Source organism: Botryllus schlosseri, chromosome 12 (genome assembly GCF_051294905.1).
Source record: "Botryllus schlosseri isolate E-star chromosome 12, Bs_hap1, whole genome shotgun sequence".
Classification (NCBI taxonomy): Eukaryota; Metazoa; Chordata; class Ascidiacea; order Stolidobranchia; family Styelidae; genus Botryllus; species Botryllus schlosseri.
The window spans coordinates 1,498,219-1,518,790 of NC_137247.1; the positions used below are offsets into that span (position 1 = coordinate 1,498,219).

The following is a 20,572-nucleotide window of genomic DNA, read 5'->3' on the forward strand; positions in this document are numbered from 1 at the left end:
AATGCAAACCTGGTAAACAAAGTATCGGATAAGTAGATTATCGATAAGACGGTAATTTTTCCTTCTGGAAAAACTACAAGTGATGCTATGTGTTGCAAGTATATTAGGCTTACAAACACACAGGCTCCGCACGGCCGCATTAATTTGTATTTCGCGTTACGCAGCATTTTAAGTAGCAGTACTGCACAATACGTCGATCGGATATAGATAGAAATCGTTTCAAAACGCCTATGTTCATTAACATAGTCTTGATTTAGTTTCTTAGTCTAATTTCTATTAATGCGCTCATAGTCGCCAGTTTTACACATGGGTCGTGGATTGGATTTTGGCGAAGTTACGGACCATTTATTCAGTAACCAGAACTTCAATTATAATAGAGGTGGGGTCGCGCAACATTTTCAAATCGAAATTTGGGATCGCTACCATACAAAGTTTGGGAAACTCTGCTCTACGAGTTGATGACGAATACCTCAGAGGAGTGTCAGCCGAAAATATTCGGGTTCATTTCAATGGGAATATACTATTGAATTGTATGATGAAGTTTTGCACCTCCAGAAAACTCTTCATATTTGTTTCTATTTAGCGTAGAACTGTTCTCCGCATCGGGGCGAAGACATAAAATAGATGAATTATTATCTTATTCATTACGGAACACCCAATCCCCCATTACTAATTATAAACTTTCACTAATGTTTAAATTAGTTTAGTCATTTCCTTTATATGGTGTTACTATCAGCGCAAGATCTGTTCGTGATGGCCATATTTTATTTCAAATCGCGTGCATAAAAAATGAGAAGCGGAAGACGTCATCGGCATAAGCACCAGACTATCCACTTGGTTTAATTTAGTGCCAAGTGCTCCAGAGTATATTGCAAGCGATTCAGGAAATTGCTCGTCAAATCTTACTATTGCCTGGAAGCCGAACAAGAGAGCTTTTAATATCCTTCACAAGTATGTAACCAGTATTATATCCTCATGCGTTATATGACGATGCGATGTTATTCGATCGTGTAATATACTGGATTGAGCCTTTCATCACTATTGATTTCGTAATTACCGTGTCATCATTGTTCTCGTGTGATGTTAAATGTTGTGTGGGTTCAACTATTTACCTCACATATACAAGATATGCATTTAAGTATTTTTTATTGATAATAATAATGGGTATTATCAAGACCGAAACATCACTTCGGCTACCCCCCCCCCTCCCCACAAATCAAACAATTTTGGCCTTGCAGTCCAAATAATGAAAGTGGGTTGGGCGAAATTGAAAACAACAGACTTTGATGTAGTCATGGCAAATATTCTTGGGCTGACTAAAAAAAAGTCATCATTAATAATTTTGGCCCACTTCAAGCTCGCCCACCACGTAAGGGGTTTGAGGTGCGGCTGTTACGGTCTCGGGTATCATTACCGTCCAATATTCCTCGTCTTCCCCATGACTGCTTAATATGTTAACCTCTTTTTTCGGTTCCTAGGCTACGTTTGCGGAATAATAATAATGAGGAAGATGTCTATGAAATGTTCAAAACTCCAACAGCAACAACCGAGATTCAAACTTATACGCAAGCTGTCCGACCATGGTCCACGTTCAAAATAACGGTAACTACTTAAGATTCACATATTTTCAACGCTACATATTTCTTCGGTAATTTGCAAAATTTAGCTCTTGAAATTCGCAATCAAATAGCATTGGAGTCACATTTCTCTCCTATAATAGCGATATTCGTTACTTGATACCTATAATTACTACAGTAATGTGTTACGTGTGTCATATATAAATATATTCAAGGTGACGCCTTGTCTGCACGAAAGGGAGTGCAAAACCAAGTACACGCTTACCAATGAAAGCCGACACATGAGTGTAGGATTGCCTCAAAAAGTAACCAATATACTCGTCATACGTTCTAGTACAAATACTTGTACTGTAACGTGGGAGAGACCAGTTGTTACGCCAGCGGCATACATAACTAAATACAAGGTATGGTTGGAATGAAAAATATGAAAGGAACCACATTTTGTATTATGGTAAGTAAGTATGACTGAAAGCAATATTTTAGTAGGGTAAGACCTCTCCATTTACTGATTATTACCACTAAAACCACATTCAGATGTTATATCAAGTTCCGCATTTTGCAAGTTGCCAAACTGTATCACTTCGAAGTATCAAAGGTCATCCGCAAATATTTTTCCAATAGTTTGCCTCCTGTGTTTGATGACTTTTTCATGCCTGTTAAAAATGTCCACCCCCACTACACGAGATCCTCGTCTAAAGAAAATATCTACCCCCACCCGATAGCAACCTAACTAAGAGATCTATCGACTACTCGGGACCTATCATCCGGAATGCATTACCACCACATATCCGTGAATTGTCTTATAATAGATTCAAAAAAGCCCTACTTGATCACCTCTTGTCGTTACACTAACACTGCTGTTGCCCTACCTCGTCCTGACATTGCTTCATTGATCATTTGCTACCATCGTTTGATTTTGTTCTATTTTATTTTTTAACTACCGTAACATTTTTTACAGTCAGACTGTTTGATGCTGGTGTGACCAGACTAGATGACCTTCACGGTCTTATCGATCATTCCTATCTAATACCGAATACTGTACATGCATATTTGCTGTAACACTATTTTGGTTGGATGAAAATAAAGACTCCTTCTTTCTCTCTCTCTTCATTTTGTCGCATAAATCTGCACTGTATATTATGGGTCTTCAAAAATGACTATTTTTCTCAAATGGTACTGGCTATTCGATGAAATTGTTAGGTTACCTAATTTAAGCTTATACACCAAATGTGGTTCAATTTCAACCAGTAGCCGCATTGCTACAGGAGAAGAAAGTTTCTATTTAATATATTGATATAAATACAAAAAAATTGAAAATTTTTGTTCGCCCATCGAAGTGTTAGGTTGTCTATGGAAACGATGTTCACCAGACTGTCAACGCGTAACCAACTACGCCATAAAGGTAGACATAATCTATGCTATATATAGATTATTGAAATCCTAAAAGGTGCCGGATACCATAGTCGTTGTGTACCTCGCAGTGGTTCTCAAACCTTTTTAAACACGCCCCTATTTATGATCGTGAAAACTATCGCGCGCCTCTTATCGTCATACCACAAAATGCAACCAGAATGCAAATAATCCCAACGGTTAGTTTGATGGCATGGAAGGTTATGACTGTTCATGAGAAAATTCTCATATATGAATTCGCACTATACAAAGTTAAATAACCATGAATTGGAGGTAAATCGCGATCGAAGTGCTGAAAAAATTCAGTTGACCGCAGCTTCGCGCTCCCTTCAGATGCTTTCACGACCCCAAGGGTTGCGCGCCCCCAGGTTGAGAACAACTGCTCTAACGCATTACTACTGAGTGCAACATTTCTGTGAGAGCCCAAATAGATCAATTTCGATAAGGTATATTCGTCAATACTAAAGTTATGCTACATTTCAGCTGTTCATCAACGAAAGTTCATCCGGAATGCAGCGAAATCACACCGCAGTTGACTATTTTCCTCGCAGCGACACATTCATCTATAATATAGCGTGTAATCCCAATTCCGTGTACCGCATCGGTGTTCAAGCCCACACTTGTTTTGGACCTGGTGATATTTCCTGGTTCACTCAAAGCTTCAGTATCGATTCGGAAGGTAAGGATATGACCTGATATCCCATGTTTCTATGGGCATATCCTGATTATATAATGTGACCAGCAGACTTCATGATATGTAATGGTCGTATCACCGGTCACTATTTCATAGAAATTATAAACTGCTATGGAAATAATCTACCTGCCTCATTGGAAGTAGTAGATCAGTGATTCCCAACCATTTTTGACTCATCGCCCTCTTTTCAAACTCCACACCGATCATCACCCCCAAATATTGGGAACCGAAAAATGGGCATACAGACTGAAATCACCGGCGAGTTGACTAAGAAAAAGGGTCAATATTTCGGTTCGACGTCGAAATTACACTTTTCCTGCTAAATTTTGGTGAGTTGACGAACAAAAAAGGTTATTTCTCCGACTTGATTCCACCAGGACCGTAACAGCATTTCGTCAGCCCCCCCCTATACGTTGGTCTTGACCCCTACATAGGGCGATAAAGCAAACGTCTGCACCCCTCAGACCGAACTCCCCCGATACCTCTTTACCGCTACTTCACAGCACAAATTGTTTGACTCTATAATTAGTCGGCTTAATTCGTGCGAAGCGCGAAAAATTCCTACCATTCATGATTGAATCGGTCAATATGATCGAGAATTGCATATATATTGCTGTCAATTTTTATCCTCTCTCTGCTCAGTGCTATGTATTCAGATTTACCAGTAAACCTGAAAGAAGTGTCTTGGAAAATGTAGGGCTCGTAAATAATAACTAAACATATTCGGGCGGCCCCGTGGGTATAATGACTTCGTAACGTTATGACATTTCGTGGCCTGTATGTTTTTTCAAAAGATATTCATATCGCCCATACCTACTAAATTAAGACCTTTTTGACTTCGCGGACCCCTTTTGGAAAGTCACGGACCCCGCGGACCCCCTGAAGTTTTAGTTCAAAATTAGCTCAGTTACCGTGCAATCGTCATCTATCTTGTGCAAATGATAACTGTAGGCTAGTGATAACTTTTCTTGAAAATACTATCATACTATTTATGTAGAAATTGGGTTGACTTGTAAGTTCGTAAGGTACTGCTAGACTCACAAAAATTTCAAATTGCGATATTTAATAAACAGTAAATGCTGGATTCCCAAAAATTGGTGTGTGAGCTATTACTATTCAACTTCATATGCTGTATAAATTTCAGTATTTCACATCGATTCCTTGGGCCCAAATTGGGGGGGGGAGATTGGTGAATCGGACGGTTGGCACGAGGAAACGCCTGTCTCATCCATGGATGCTAAGAGATTCTAAGCAATGCTTTATAAAGTCTCCTGAGGTCTCTAAGTACCTGCTGAAATGCGTGAAACTTCCGATTTTTTAAAAAAAAGTTACGAAATATTTGATTGGTACTAGTACGGTGTCGAATTTTCTATATTTTTTCATAAAATTCAGATAATAAGTATCATAGTCAGTACACTATAACTCCTATAGCAAAAGCAATAGTCTTAGCAAGTAGAACGGTCCTACTGCTTGTACTGAGCCAAGGTTGATCAGGATTGAAGGTATTCTGATATCAAAATTTCCTGTCCCCGTGACACCATATTACCAAAAATAGAGCTGGGAGAAAATCCACTTTGAAAATTGAAAAATATTTTGGTGAAAAAGTAGAGCAGGTATTTGAAATCTGGTGCTTTTAAATGGTGCAGGCATGCTGTATTCAGTACATAGCCAAATTTGAAGACAATTGAATGTGCCTAAATGCAAAATCAGTCATAAAGTATGAGTGATTTGATGATTTTTTACTCAAAACTGCTATACCATATTCGAAAAATTTGCAAACCTTGAATTGGACATCAGTTAGATGTTGTAAAGATGAAACAACATATCAAGAATACTGCGACATTGTCAAAATACTCATTTCAGATGGTATGGGTGAAGATATTACATCCATAACCACCCGAGACCTTTCAAACATACAATTTTTAGAATCAATTTCATCATGACACTCCAATACGAATTTGAGTTGCATAACCCTTATGCAGTAGCCTGTGGCTGTATGCAGTTCCAATATCCTTTGCCAGATGAGCCACAGTCAGATAATTCACGACTGCATCAAAAATGTAGAAATTGTGAGGAAAATGATTCCTCCGAATCCAAACCATCATTATCAGATGTGGAATGCGTGAAAGCTCCAATCTTTCTAAAAAGATTTCTTAGATTATTCAGTTCATTGGTATACCTTTCTACCATGGTTTTATCTTTTACTATTGTCTTTGTTCCACTGGTCAATTAAACCATTAGCTAACAAAATATACCAAGAAAATCTTGAAAAATACACAATACTGACAGCTTTCAAGCTATTCCCAGGTGAGCGAACGGCTGCTGGCCTGCTGAATGTTTTGAAAGTCACGCTTCATCGATCGCAGATATGGCTCTTCTATTTATTGTATAATATCAGCACGGCAGAGGGATTACAGATAATTTTGAGTGCGTTCAAATAAATGAACTTGTATGGGGGTGACTTTCTACGAAAATGGGTGATTTCAAATCATATTTTAACATACTTCTAATTCGAAATCAGACAAGAGCAATACATTCTTGAAAAGACCTAGTTTCATACTTTAAGATTCTGCAATAAAAAAAAAAAATTGGAAAATTTTGTTAATTCAGCAGTACCTTACGGCCTCAATATTACAAAGCGAATTCTGCAACTGCATTGCTTTAAAGTCACGGTCGTGTCTTTAAAATCCGCGCCTTCGATTTGATATGAACGAGTTCTGAATATCAATTCCCACAATGATAGGTGGTGGCGTAACGCTTCCGACGACACATTTGGGTACAATCGCAGCAAATATGGCCCCAAAATTGACCAACATTTTTTAATGAACGTATAACGTCAAACCTGGTCATTTGTATCTAGCAGCTCATTTTGAAGTTATCATGGGAAATGGGAACATAGTTATCTATATAACAGAACAAAATGGATTTTTGTAAACATTTCGAAGTAACTGTGATTGTCCATACTAATTCACCTTTTTATATTTTCCAAAATCCCAAACAAAACATCTCTAAACAGCAAAATATTTGTATCAGTAGGCTATTGGCAATTTATCAATTACAAGGAGTCTGCACAGTGGGATATTTCATCTCCGACGGTCATTCTGTTGATTTGAGAGCTGGAGTTTCACTAGTAATGAAGCGAAACTACCTCGTGATTTTCTTAATTTTAATAAATGCAAATTAGGTTTTCAACTATTTTGTAAATTTAGAGGCTTCGCGGACCCGCTGAAAATGCTTCGCGGACCCCTAGGGCTCCCCCTGGGCCGCATGACCCCCTATTATTGTTTTGCTCAGCATGAATTCGAATTTAGAGTGTGTAGGTTGTACCGGTCATCAATGCTTACTCCAAGTCGTTCGTCGCCTCTTTTACATATAATGCACGTTCAGATCGCAGAATATTTCAAACACGCTTTATTGATAGACAGAGAGTTTGTTGTCATCATGCGTAATATCAAAACATTTGATTGTCCTTAATATGTAAAGTATGCATTTGATGGCGAAATATCAAAACTGCAGATTCCCAGTAGCGACTGCTAAAACAGACAGTGTATTGATTATAATGACGTATAGAAGAATGAAAGTAAATTCATATTACATACTGTAAGGGTAAAAGGATGTTGCTTAGCATCGCAATATAGGAATATTGATGATAACTGTGGATTACTTCGTACGAAATATTTCAACAGCGATCGTGTGGTGGACACATTTGGAAATCTAGACACCTAAAAATAGCCTGTCCATGGCTTGAACTGAGGGTTTCAGCATCCCCAAAGAGAGATCTATGATTCCTGCTGTCCGAGCGGTGCTTGCTTTCTCGTACTGCTATTTAACAGGACATAATGTTAAAGTACATCTTGATGCATTCCCTTTATAGGTGGAAATAGTGCAACAATCGGCGGTGCAGTAATTGGCGGTGCAGTTGGTGGAGCGTCTTTTGTGGCATTTGCAATTTTGCTGATTCTAGTCTTAATTCATCGACGCAGGTAATTCTATGTTCTTCGCAAATTGTTCAACGTATGCTCGGATAGACAAATCGGAAGTCACCACAAACTTCTTGAAATTCCCTCAATCTTTACTAAGTTGGACGCAATGCTTAAGAATACAGTAGACTGCTACCAAAATGTAAATATAACTGAACAATCTAACTGTAACTTATCTGACAAAACGTATCGACTTTCACAGCACTACTCTTCGCTACAACTTATTCATGATTAGAATACGCGTATATAGGCTAATACCGCTTTCCAATGAAACAAATCAAAGTGCCTCTCTCCATCATGCGAATATGAGGTCGAAGCCTGATATAACGTCGGTCCTAACCGAAAACAAACTGATTGAATTAAACTGTGGTCCACGGACCCTTATAAGTCCGTAAACTAAATTTAGGGACTTCACGAAGGGTTAATCTTGCACTGCATTATCAAGAAAATAAAAAGAAGATCATCATCCTCCTACAATGACGCCCTGGGTTCGACTGTGACTACTTTGTCTACTCATTTGTTTAGTGATTTTAGGCATGAAATATACTAAATGGAGTTGGGATTGCTGTGATGAACTTCTATTTTTATTGCAGTCATCGGCTTCTGGAATTCTGGGGGTACACACAACGTTCCCGAACCAAGTGGCCCTTGATCCCAAAAGTTTAAGAACTCCTGCTTTACATGGACACGACGTCCCTAGCAGTCTAACACACTGCATTTTCTACTACATACACGAATCTCTTTTTGCTCTCCATTTTGTCTGGAGAAAATGATGTAAATATACAGACCTATTACGCAATGTTAGCCTTCCTCTATCATAAAGTTTTTATACCCACCAAAAGATTATTGATCCGATAGCAAGCAGAACAACAATTATCTTCGATATACTGTTTACAATTTCAAATAGAAATTTTTAGGACAACAAGCTCATACCGCATGCAAAGGCATGTAGCGAATCACGAGTATCAGGTCTCTGCTCTGAACTATTATATATTACCTATTACCAGATTGTATTGAAATAGGTTTTCTGGATTAGAATATTGAGAGTGATTGATATCGAGTGCTTAATTTAAGGCGGAAAGCTGACAAAGCTGCCCCGATCAAGCAGGAAGCGCCACTATACAGCACTATCGGTGAGTGTATTAATCGCTAAATCCGTGTAAATTGATTACAATCCTTGGTTTAGACGACGTAGTATATGAAACTCCAAATGTTGTATTACCCCTCGGAGCACGATCGAACACGGCCATCCAGATTGGGGAATTCGAGAAGAAGTACAATTCCATGCAGTGCAATGATGGAGACTTGTTGAAAAAGCAATTCGAGGTATGATTGAAACGTCAATTTGACGTAAATGAACGTAATCATATATTGACAGTTACATAGTCTGATGTGCATTGATCGCCGATAGGCATTGACAGTGGAAATCTTGAGGGTGCCGACGAACTAAATTCCCGGTTCACGTATATCACCCGCAAACCAATCTTATAGGCAGTTACCAAACATTACCAATGTCCTTGTGAGAGTGCGATGATTTGGTGATACGCATCGACTTCGAAGGTTGGCTTTTCCAGTTAAAATTCAAGGCAGAGCAGTATTCGATTTTTGTGGCTAAAAGTGGCTTTACTCTCAAGGAATTGAAGCTGTGGCCCTCAAGCAAAAGAAAGGCACTCTTATATAGTCTCATTTGCATGAGATTTTAACATATCATTCAAGTGTATTGATATCCATGTGCGTCTTTTTGTGTAGGCCTAGCCTACTACAGGAAAAAGTGCAGCGATCGGTAACCGTACATAAAAAATGTAACAAGTCCTTCAAACTTTTCTGTGCGTTTAGGAATTGGTGATTCAATCTGGAAGTCTCCACTTATCAACCGCAATCGCTGCAAACCCAGCTTTGAAATTGAAGAATAGATTTGAAAATATTCTGCCATGTAAGTGAGACATTCTTCTTCGGTGTATATGTGAGGTGACCTAAGTCGCGACCTGTGTGTTATTCTGATTTTCATGTATGTGGAATCTGATAAAAAAAAAAAACTTGAAAGCGATAAATTATGGTCAGCGTCAGTCTCATAATCGCGTTTCAGATGATAAATCAAGAGTTACTCTCGATCACAATGAAGATGGATATATCAACGCGTGTTTCATCGATGTAAGAGATCACCCGTTTGATAAATACCAGATAAGTAATAAGCGAACACTTATGAGAGTGAACTTGGATTTGATATGAAATGAACTATATTTTTGCTGCCGTTATTTCTTATTCGGAATTTAATTCAATTTCCAAGTTTTTGTGAATTAAGTAATTCTATTCAAATCTAATTTTGAAAAAGCTGAAAGTTCTCTAGTTGTCCAAATCTGTTCCAGGGTTATCAGCAGTCACGGAGATTCATTGCGACGCAGTCCCCTCTCCCGAATACAGTTTGCGACTTCTGGTTGATGGTTGCTGAGCAAGAAAGTGTCGTAATCGTGATGCTCGGAAGATGTGTGGAAGGAGGGAAGGTACAGCTGTCGCAAATTAACCAAATTGCGGCATTATACACGTTTCTATGACAGTCTAGTATTATTTCCTTATTATTTTGTGAAATGTTTGAAAGAGTAAATATTAATAGGGTTACAAGAGAGGAAACAAGTATATACGTCCGGAATTTCGCGGACATGTCGGACACGGCAGTCGTTGTCCCGAATATTTCAATGACATTTTACCTCGGAATCAAAAGCGCACGAGTACAACACACACGCGTCCACGTCGTCCAAATATCATATGATCGACCGAAAAGATCATCGCCCCAGCAAATATGCCGGACCCAATGTGTGGAACAGTATCCCGTCGGCCATCCGTCAGTCGACGAGCATGTCCACATTCAAGTCGAAATACAAGAAATTGCCATCCTTAACATTGCCGGACCACGACTGACCTATCGATCACGCCTTCCATGACATGCCACCCCATTTCTTGCTACTTCCCTTTTTCTATACTATCTTCTTTACTTTTCATTCAGCGTGCATGCCTCCTATTTAAATCGGCCAAGGTGGATGTCTGATTCCATAGACTGCTCCAAGTCGCTTCGACACCTTCCTATCTTTTCATTTTATCGCATTTTTGTGGTGTATTGAACCGATAAAATTGCTAATAAACCAATGATGATGACGATGTCCGGAATTTCACTGTTAAAACTGCGTCAACATCAACAATATTATTTTCGAGCAGATTTAGGCTAAATCAAACTTTTCCTTGCGCTGCGCGCGATTTAGTATCTCATAATGGTTATAATATGGGGACTATCACTTACGCAAAAACTGCGATCGAAAATAAGCAAAAATAACATTCATTTACAAAAAATAAGTCATATTGTAATCAAAATTATAAGATAACGGTATATTCATAGAGTCAGTTTTAGCCGTTTAGATGCTTTAACCAAAGCTAGGCTAGTGGTTCTAAACTTGGGGTAGTTTGAACATGATCAGCTTCTAAAATAGGCCGTGAGTAAGCACGGGCAAATGGGCCGATCTTTAATTAGTAATCAGCTCATCAAATTCTGAGCTGGGCCACGGAGCATTTTCAATTTGGAAATGGAGTAGCGACCATAAGAGGTTGGAAACCACCGGATGCGCCGTGCAGTGCGCTCCTGCATTAGGTTGATTAATAATCTTATAGCTATGTCGTGAACATGACTTGACGACGGACAATCACGCTCTCCTTGCATTTTCGAAGTCATCATTCTTCACCAACTCTACCACTTACTCATATGTTGGCGGTAAGAGGATCAAAATAACATAGTAATATATGGAAGGACTAATATTATTGACATATTTCATTCACATAATTTAATAACCAGTTGCGTATAGTAAACCCCCAGAAGCTGCATCGATTACCCTACGTTGGGTCCAAATCAGTGTTGTTTGAGTGGGAGGGACTGAAAAAAGTGGCATCGCCCCTGGTACAGCTTACAACACACAACCACATACTCCAGAAGCGGATCGTGACCACCTCCCGCCGATATACAAAGCTTTGCTGGTGGGACGTCATATTGTTCGACAATGTGCTCATGCCCATTTCGAAATACGCTAGTGGGCGCTTAAGAGCGTCCGGAATTCGTGCCACAAAAATGGTAACCCTAATATATGTGCAATGTGAGTTTGACCCAAATAAACGAATTTGCCATGTCAGGCAGTGTTATTCGACAATAATATTTCATGATGTATGCAGCATTGTCGATAATATTTAGTCAGTAACAAAATACTAAGCTTATTGAAGTGCCGAAAATTTGTCTCATTCAAAATCAGATGATAGGTTATAGATAGAAGTTTATCCATTTATGAATAAAAGTAGATCCATTTTGTTATTAAAAGTATACTGCACTATAATAACAAAGAAGTTTTGAAGATCTTATTGCAGCAACCCGCCTCATTTAACTACTGATTAATCGACGGTACGCACAATTAGCTTCACTAATTTAATGTTAACCCTCTCTACTTATTGTTGTGCAGAAATCTGTGACATCAGCTTTACCACTTTGCATATCTACCATTTATAATTTGATTAGTGGTACCTTGATCCCGTTTTTTTCAATGCTTACTACATAATGGCATTGCTTTTGAGCGGAGTGACAAAATTGCAATCATTCCAGCCTAAATGCTCAAAGTACTGGCCGGAAATTGGACAATCGCATGCTTTTGGAAAAGTTACCGTTTTGAACGTGAAAGAAGTGAAATATAGTGGATTCTTTCGCCGGAACCTCGCACTGAAGTTCAATTTCGGGGTAAGTTATCGCTTCACTTGGTGGTATGTAAATACGTTTTACTTAGCTTTATGACTGGCTGATACTTCACTAGGACTGATCATTTTAAAATTTATTATTGTGATACTGCTTTCCGTTAGGTTTCTGTAATGTGATGACAGGGAACATTTGACTGCGTGAGTATGAATGCCATACATAATGGTCAGGGCTATGGAGTCGGAGTCGTGGAATCGGAGCCGGAGTTTTGTTACTTTTTTTCTTAGTTGAAGTTGAAGTGGGAGTTAATGACTCCGACTCCAACTGCTTTAAAATTGAAACAACTATTTTAAAATCGTGATAAAATACGTAGTTGAAGCTACGGAAGCAAAAAAAAAATCACCAAGATGGGCCTGGATATTCACAGACATAAAGTTTGCTAGCGCTTGTTAAATTAAAATTAAAATAGGTAATGAACGTATAACTTTCTCAGTGGATTTACAGGAATATGCAGGATTCCGACTTGGAGTCGGAGTTCTGCGAAACAAACATTTCTCGTAGTCGGATAGTCGATGCTGCGGTTGCACTCGGTGATAAAAAAACGACCAACTCCAAAGCCCTCATATTAACACAGACAAATTAAACCGCATCAGACTCCATTGCAAATACGGAATCTCATGCATCGATTGCTACACCGTGAATAATACCGAAACTTCCAACAGCTAACAAGCTTATATCGTGGATATGTATCAATGTAGGCATAATAATGAGGGGTGGTCATCGTTATTTACGTAACACTAATGTCGCGACATTGAAGCATATCCACGATATAAGATTGTTAGTTGCTGGAAGCTTCGGTAACGTAACGGAATGCTTCATTTGAACACATTTTGGAATGTTGTAAAATGCTATATAGCCATGAATAAAATATGTACAACTGGAACTATAGCTATAACTACTCAAAACACCAATAATTAGTTGTCCGTCTACTACTTAGACCAGTGGCGGGCAACATACGGCCAAGATAGGGCAACGGGAAACATAGAGCCTATGTGTGCCTGGCTATCCTGTGTTTCGTGGTGGTGTGTTCATGCTGACTCGTGAAGAGCTCGTATTAATACCAGCCATCCATGAACTTTTACTCAGCTTAGGCTCAAAAAAATATTTTATTGCAACGAATGATGAATACAGAACATTCATTTGCAAACGAAAATGTAAGAATTTCTAGTTTTCACAATTGAAAAATTTAAGATTTTCCAAATAGAAATAAAAATTGCAGCATCAAAGTTATCATCAATCAGATTCTAATCAGAGCAAAGAAACATTTCACAAATTGGGGTCGAATTACAATCATATTGACACATTTGTTTTCACAAATTAGATTCAAATAAGAGCAAAGAAACATTTCACAAATTGGTGTGGAATTACAATCATATTGACACATTTGTTTTCACTAATTAGATTCTAATTAGTGCAAAGAAACATCATACAAATTATGAGAGAATTACAATCATAGTTTCACAAATTAGATTTTAATTAGAGCAAAGAAACATTTCACAAATTGGGGTCGAATTACAATCATAGCGACACAGTTGTTTTCACAAATTAGATTCAAATAAGAGCAAAGAAACATTTCACAAATTGGTGTGGAATTACAATCATATTGACACATTTGTTTTCACTAATTAGATTCTAATTAGTGCAAAGAAACATCATACAAATTATGAGAGAATTACAATCATAGTTTTCACAAATTAGATTTTAATTAGAGCATAGAAACATTTCACAAATTGGGGTGCAATTAGAATCATAACGACACAGTTGTTATCACAAATAAGATTCTAATTAGTGCAAAGAAACATCATACAAATTATGAGAGAATTACAATCATAGTTTTCACAAATTAGATTTTAATTAGAGCAAAGAAACATTTCACAAATTGGTGTGGAATTACAATCATATTGACACATTTGTTTTCACTAATTAGATTCTAATTAGTGCAAAGAAACATCATACAAATTATGAGAGAATTACAATCATAGCGACACGGTTGTTTTCACAAATTAGATTTTAATTAGAGCATAGAAACATTTCACAAATTGGGGTGCAATTAGAATCATAGCGACACAGTTGTTATCACAAATAAGAGTCTAATTAGTGCAAAAAACCTTTCCCAAATTGGAGTGGAATTACAAATATACGTATAGTTGTTTTCTAAATTAGATTCGACTGAGAGCTACGAAACATTTCACAAATTAGAGTAGCATCAGAATTTATAGCGACAAAGCTTTTTCCAAATAAGAGTAGAATTATAATTGCAGCTCGTTTGTTTTCGAAATTAGAGTGGAATCAGAATTACAGTAACAGTTTTTTTTTTTCAATTTATAGTACAATTATAATTATCGGTTCAGTTGTTTTCCCAAATTAGATTCGAATGAGAGAGACGAAGCACTTCACAAATTAGAGTCTAATTATAATTATAGCTAGTTCTTTTTTCAAAATTAGAGTATAATCAGAATTTTAGCCACACATTTTTTTCACTCCAGTTAGACAACTAGACTTAGAATTGTATTGTTGTCCAAGTCAGCAAACGAAATCAAAATCATTACTGCGATTTCTGAAATCTGCTCATATAACAGAGAAGCTTGTTTGATTGAACCCCAAATTATTGTCTCCAATCAGGACATACTATGAAATTGACAGCATATGGAAAACTTTTGGCTATATGCGGGGTCCCAAACATAATAACACGCGAGAAGATCCAGCACCTTCTAATATAGTTCCGCTTTAATGTGAGACGATCTTTTATGCGGATGCCACTCGCCACGATCCATGACTCCAGATCACCATTTTCATGGTGCACTACTACGAGTTGCCGGGGATTCGGCTTTGCGGCCGTTAATTCGATTGAATGGGCCTGGAATTGAATAAAAACATTGAGTAAAATGATATTGACAATGAATTGAAAGCACAAGATTTAGATTAGGTAGAAATGCTTTTATGGGACTTCTGCGCAATGAATATGTAATAACGATAGAGCTGAATGGGTCTGTATGGTTTAACAAGCTTAACTCATGGGAACAAGTGATATCAAATTCTGTCGTCACGTTATGCTGTCTAATCGTTGATGTATTGATTTTTCCACATATTCAGATATCTTCTGCAAATCAGTACTTGAACATATGAAGTTCTGATTACTGTCGAGGGTAAACCATAAACTATAAGTTTACTAACCTTCATTGATTCAATCAGATTTGATCAGTATTTGATCATACAGGTTCCTTTTGGAATGACACAAGAATTATGAACTCATCGTGGACTCAAAAGTCAGGTCAACCAAAAATTACATTAGTAGCAGAAAAGATTTTCCAGTACATGGGACGAATGGGAAAACTAATTTACACCAGATCATTCCAATTTCGACTTGGCCTTATGAAAAAAATGTTGTAATTCAAAAAGATTTAATATTCATTTATTGATTGGAAGCTTTTTTTCAGCTCGAGTGTGTTTATTGAACTGTGATAACGTAAACAATCAAAACATAGGCCTCCCCTACCATATCTACAGCACATCAAAACAATCGTGCCGCATTTTTGCAGCACGCGTCTGAACTCAACAGACCCCAAATTAGAACACATGTTTGTGGCGCAACTCTGAAATTAACTCAACATCAGCCGATGTTAAGTCACGAAATTTTCAGACAACTAGCGGAACTTTTGTGATGGTCTGTTAAGTTCCAACTTGTGCCAGATCCTGGCATGCAAAACGTTCCAGATGTTACGGATAACGCCGAACAAGGTTTGCCTGAAATCAGATCAAGAGGGGGTACGAGATTCATTTTGGAATTAGGCCTATATGCCGTGGAATCTTTTTAGGTCAATTTATTTAACTGGAAAATAGTCTTTGCGCTACGTGCGATTTTATGTGAATGAGCTCTCTGATTTGAATATAGGTACCATCATAAATTGTGTTGAAATTGGACACGGGCTACGAGGAATCCTATTGGAAGTAGAAGGGGTACGATCGCTAGATAGATTGAGAAGCAATGCTATTAATATGGCGCAATAATTATTAAACATAAGTTGTTAATAATATGTTGGAATAATAATAACCGAAAGCAAAATCTGACTCTGATTTAATTTGACTTTGGCAATGACAGTAATAGTAGCCTATCACGACTATATCAAAACCAGAATTAGGCTACACCGTTCAAATGCTCTGATATCATATCAATCTTCAGTATATTTTAGAATATTCTACATAAAATCGTGGCAAGTCAAAGTCCAATAGGTGCAATATTATAACCTGACAGTTTTACGATGCGAATGATGTATCGTCTCGCATGATGTCTATAAGTCATTATTTTAACGAATTATGCCCGGAACAAAAACAAGTTTACTCAAAGATTTGAAAATATGAATTTTTCCGTGTCAAGCGTGACTAGTACAATAGTAAATTACATCTCCACGATGCTTGTGGAATGCCTGTCTGCAAGGTCCCGTCAAACAATGCGTATGGGAAATTATAGATTTATTATCCCTATTATTAATGCTGCGGCCCACGTCGTCATCATAATCTGAGAAATTGGCCCGCGAGCACATTCGAGTTTGAGACCTCTGCTTTATCTCATTCTAACTTGAGAATTCATAACAGTTTAATAACGGTAAAGCAGCTGTTAGACTACCACCAAAACCTGAGTTTTTGTGGCATCTCGCGACCCGAGTCTCACCCATGAAAACGAATTTATTTTTAATATTAGTTGTATGCTACGATTTTACGGGCATGTATGACGTACAGAGTGCACACACCACAATTCTATAGACACAGTTCTAGAAAACATGCCTGACGCACGCGATTTCAAACTATAGGGCGAATTCAATTCCTCTGCGTATCGCAGTTGTACCATTGTCCACTCAGATTGCAAGATGGGGACTTACCCGTGCCGACAACGGAGCATATACAATCCATCTCGAAAGGTGTGGCCATCCAGCGTCGGTCATTTTTAGATCGAGGTTTTGTCGCCGCTGATGTTTTTGACACCGCATTTTATCAGCAGTTTGTTCGCCAAAACTTTACGCCTTCATGTGCCCCGACGCAGAAGGGGATGGCCTCGAAATGAATGAGTCTCATAAGCCTGAACTCGCTCGTTGCACACCCCTGCACTAGTTCATCCCAAATTCTATACATATTAGCAGATAGCTGTGGTACCGCCTCGTCCAAAAATTATACCCTTTGCGGTCAATACTTTAATAACCTTTAAAGCGATAAAAATTAGCGTTACAGTAACTTGCGAATGCGAGTCTGTAAGATGGTATTTACTACTATCTTTGTGCCTCGTGCTAATCGAACAGGTATTACGAAAATATGATGATTGTTTATCGAAAGAAAGCAGAAAGTCAATTTGACGTCATTTTCCCAGCCTGTCGCAGGCTCAGACGGACGGATATACTGTATGTCTGCCACTATAGATATTGCAGAGATCTCTATATTGCCACAACACCAGCTTTCAAACCAGGCTTTTGGTTACGTAATGATTAGAGTGCGGGAATATTAATTCACTACGGATTGTGAGAGCTATGATTAGTGGTGCGTCGTATTAAGTTTTTACAATTGCGTCGCAATTACAAAAGTTATACAGATCTTAAATTTATTATTAGGTTTATTTGAATTATTCCACGCCAGGAAAGTTAACAATTAATCACGATTTTGATTCGCACTTGATCCGAATTCTCATTCGCACCATTCGCACTACCTTCGTCATTCGCACTTGATCCAGATTTTCATTCGAACTATTCGCACCACCTTCGTCATTCGCACTGCAAATTTTTTCATTCGCACAAGTGCCTAACCGTCACTCAGGATGAGAAGCCCTGTTCTAGACTCTAGAGCAGTTGTTCTCAACCTTTTTGACCTCGCGGCACACTTTGAAAATTAAAAATAGTTCGCGGCACACTAGCACAGTGGTTCCGAACTCTTTTGGCTTACGGCACAAGCAAACTACCAGGATGCGTATAGCAGCAACCATAGTCTTACAAAGGTATGGTCACTGACTATGTACTTCTACCTTTTCGGAGCACTCAAGTAGGCTTTTCTCTGCTTGATTTTTCTTTTATCTCTGCGGACATCTCACAAATAAACGTCTAAGAATGGTATCATTTGACATGGGGATCGTTTTCAATTCTTCCCAAACATTTCTTTACAATTTTATGGCTGGCCGGAAGAAGAACATTCTCCGCTTCAGGTGAGGTTTTGAATTATCAGCTATTACCACATAACTGGCCTGCTGATATCTCGTTTAAACTTCAGGCTGAGCTTAATTTCATAAGATTGTCTGGACAATAAAGTCTGCCCACTACCGCATTGTCGATATAATTAAACGTCGCATCGAAGAGTCCAATCCCAATTGCCACTAACAAACGCAGAGGCGCAGAGGTGTATTATGCATGGATGCCAAACGCATTTCCGCGCAGATCGTGTAATAGCACCTGTGAAGATAGCATAGGCTACCTCAATAGTGTTACTGACAGCCACCCGCAGTTAAAGTTCCAACAAACCGCGATAATAAACCTCAGCGTCGGGGAAATTTGTAACTGATATAATTTGATCAACTTTACTTCTCAATTCTCGAATTTGCCGCCTGCAACATAACGTTTCGCCCTGTGCCTACATTTTACCTGCAGTGCTGGCACGCTACCTAACAATCGAAATGTGAATGGCTGGCTATGTTGACAATTCTAATTTGTAAACGTGAACATCACTTCCAAATGAGTTCATTTCTCGATGGTGAGAATGCCTTCCTGGGTATTGGAGGATTGTGTAAACTCCTACTGTAAAAGCAGTGTGCCGTGGTATAAGTTGGCATCTTTCGGGAGTCAAAATAAGTAATATCGGTATGGTGTAAAATGATCATCGATGACGAAGAGATGGCAAGAATACGACTACAAATATATCTATAAACAGAAGAAGGGCATCAACCTGCGTCATGTCCCTGTTCTGCCTCCAGTTTTGATGGGGGTGACAAATGAAAGGTGAACACTTCGGCCACACCTAAATATCACGGATCAATTGCCAGAGATTAGTTATCATCGTCCTACATGCTACTATGGGTGGGCAAATTAGCGTATCACACCCATTGACGATGGAGGCTCCAGTTGGATTCATGGCAGTGCAGTAGCAAGTTACAAAGCGTTGCAGATTTATTAGATTCTCCGCTCCCCTACACGTTGCTGTGCTCAGAGCGTCTTTACAATAAAAAGCCCAGAGGAAGAACCAATCCATGGATGTCAGATTGAACTACTAGATTGAGATATCGTAACTACGGTCGCCTCGACAGTCTAATATCTTTTCACTGCATCGGATTGTGCATCGCGTGTCTTGATCGGGTAAATTCAATAGAAAAACCAACAATGCCACACTCAAAATTTGGATTTTTGTTATACTTCGACATAGTTTACCACATTTGCTCGCGGCACACCTGAGCAGGCCAATTGGCACACTAGTGTGCCGCGGTACACCGGTTGAGAACCAAGCCATGTTCCCTCTAATATTCTATGAGTTTGCGCCAACACGCCAACTCACTGCGCACGCTCTTGGACAACAGTGCGCAACCTGCCCCCCCCCAATAGGGTAATAAAACGAACCTCTGTTGCTACGCTTTTTCCCGGTACTTATCATCTACATTTGGTGCCAATTTAGTGGTTTAGCCTAAACGCGCGAAGCGCGAAAAATTTATATAATTCATGATTGAATCGGTCAATATTATCGGGAATTGCATATATATTGCTATCAATTTTTATCCTGTCTGTGCTCACATAATCAGATTTACCGGTAGAGCTGATCGAATGAGGTGTGTTGGAATGGAGAGGCCCTCTAAATAATAATAAAACAACTTCGGGCGTACCCGTTGGTATATTGACTTCGTTACATGATGATTTCGTGACCTCCTATCTGCTATGTCAAAAGATATTGAAATCACTCAAACGTACTAAACTAAAAGACGTACACGATTTCAAATTGGTATTTCTTTACTGGCAAATCATGTTCCATCGATATGGCATTTGTCTTGTGGGACTCGGATCGCCAGAACATTCGGCGCCAGCCATTTAGGCGCCTATGGACAAACATATATGTATATATATCAAAGTTTTCGGTCAGCACATGGACGGTCTTTTTTGGCCAAGGTTTGTTCGCTGCT

At 38.6% G+C, this 20,572-nt stretch overlaps 1 protein-coding gene across 2 annotated transcripts in view; it reads left to right on the forward strand.

The window, feature by feature from the left end:
• LOC145452907 (macrophage mannose receptor 1-like) overlaps positions 1–20,572 on the forward strand; it is a 448,907-nt gene that overhangs the window by 70,065 nt on the left and 358,270 nt on the right. Inside the window, exons 9-10 of one of the 2 annotated variants that reach the window (XM_080331041.1) lie at positions 849–951; positions 1,479–1,656. The exons of the other annotated variant lie outside the window; for it this stretch is intronic. Of the exons in view, the coding sequence (XP_080187167.1) occupies positions 849–951; positions 1,479–1,614 (239 nt within the window). The 3' untranslated portion in view covers positions 1,615–1,656. Of the gene's footprint in view, positions 1–848; positions 952–1,478; positions 1,657–20,572 lie in introns of those variants that run through there. 2 annotated transcript variants of the gene reach the window in all.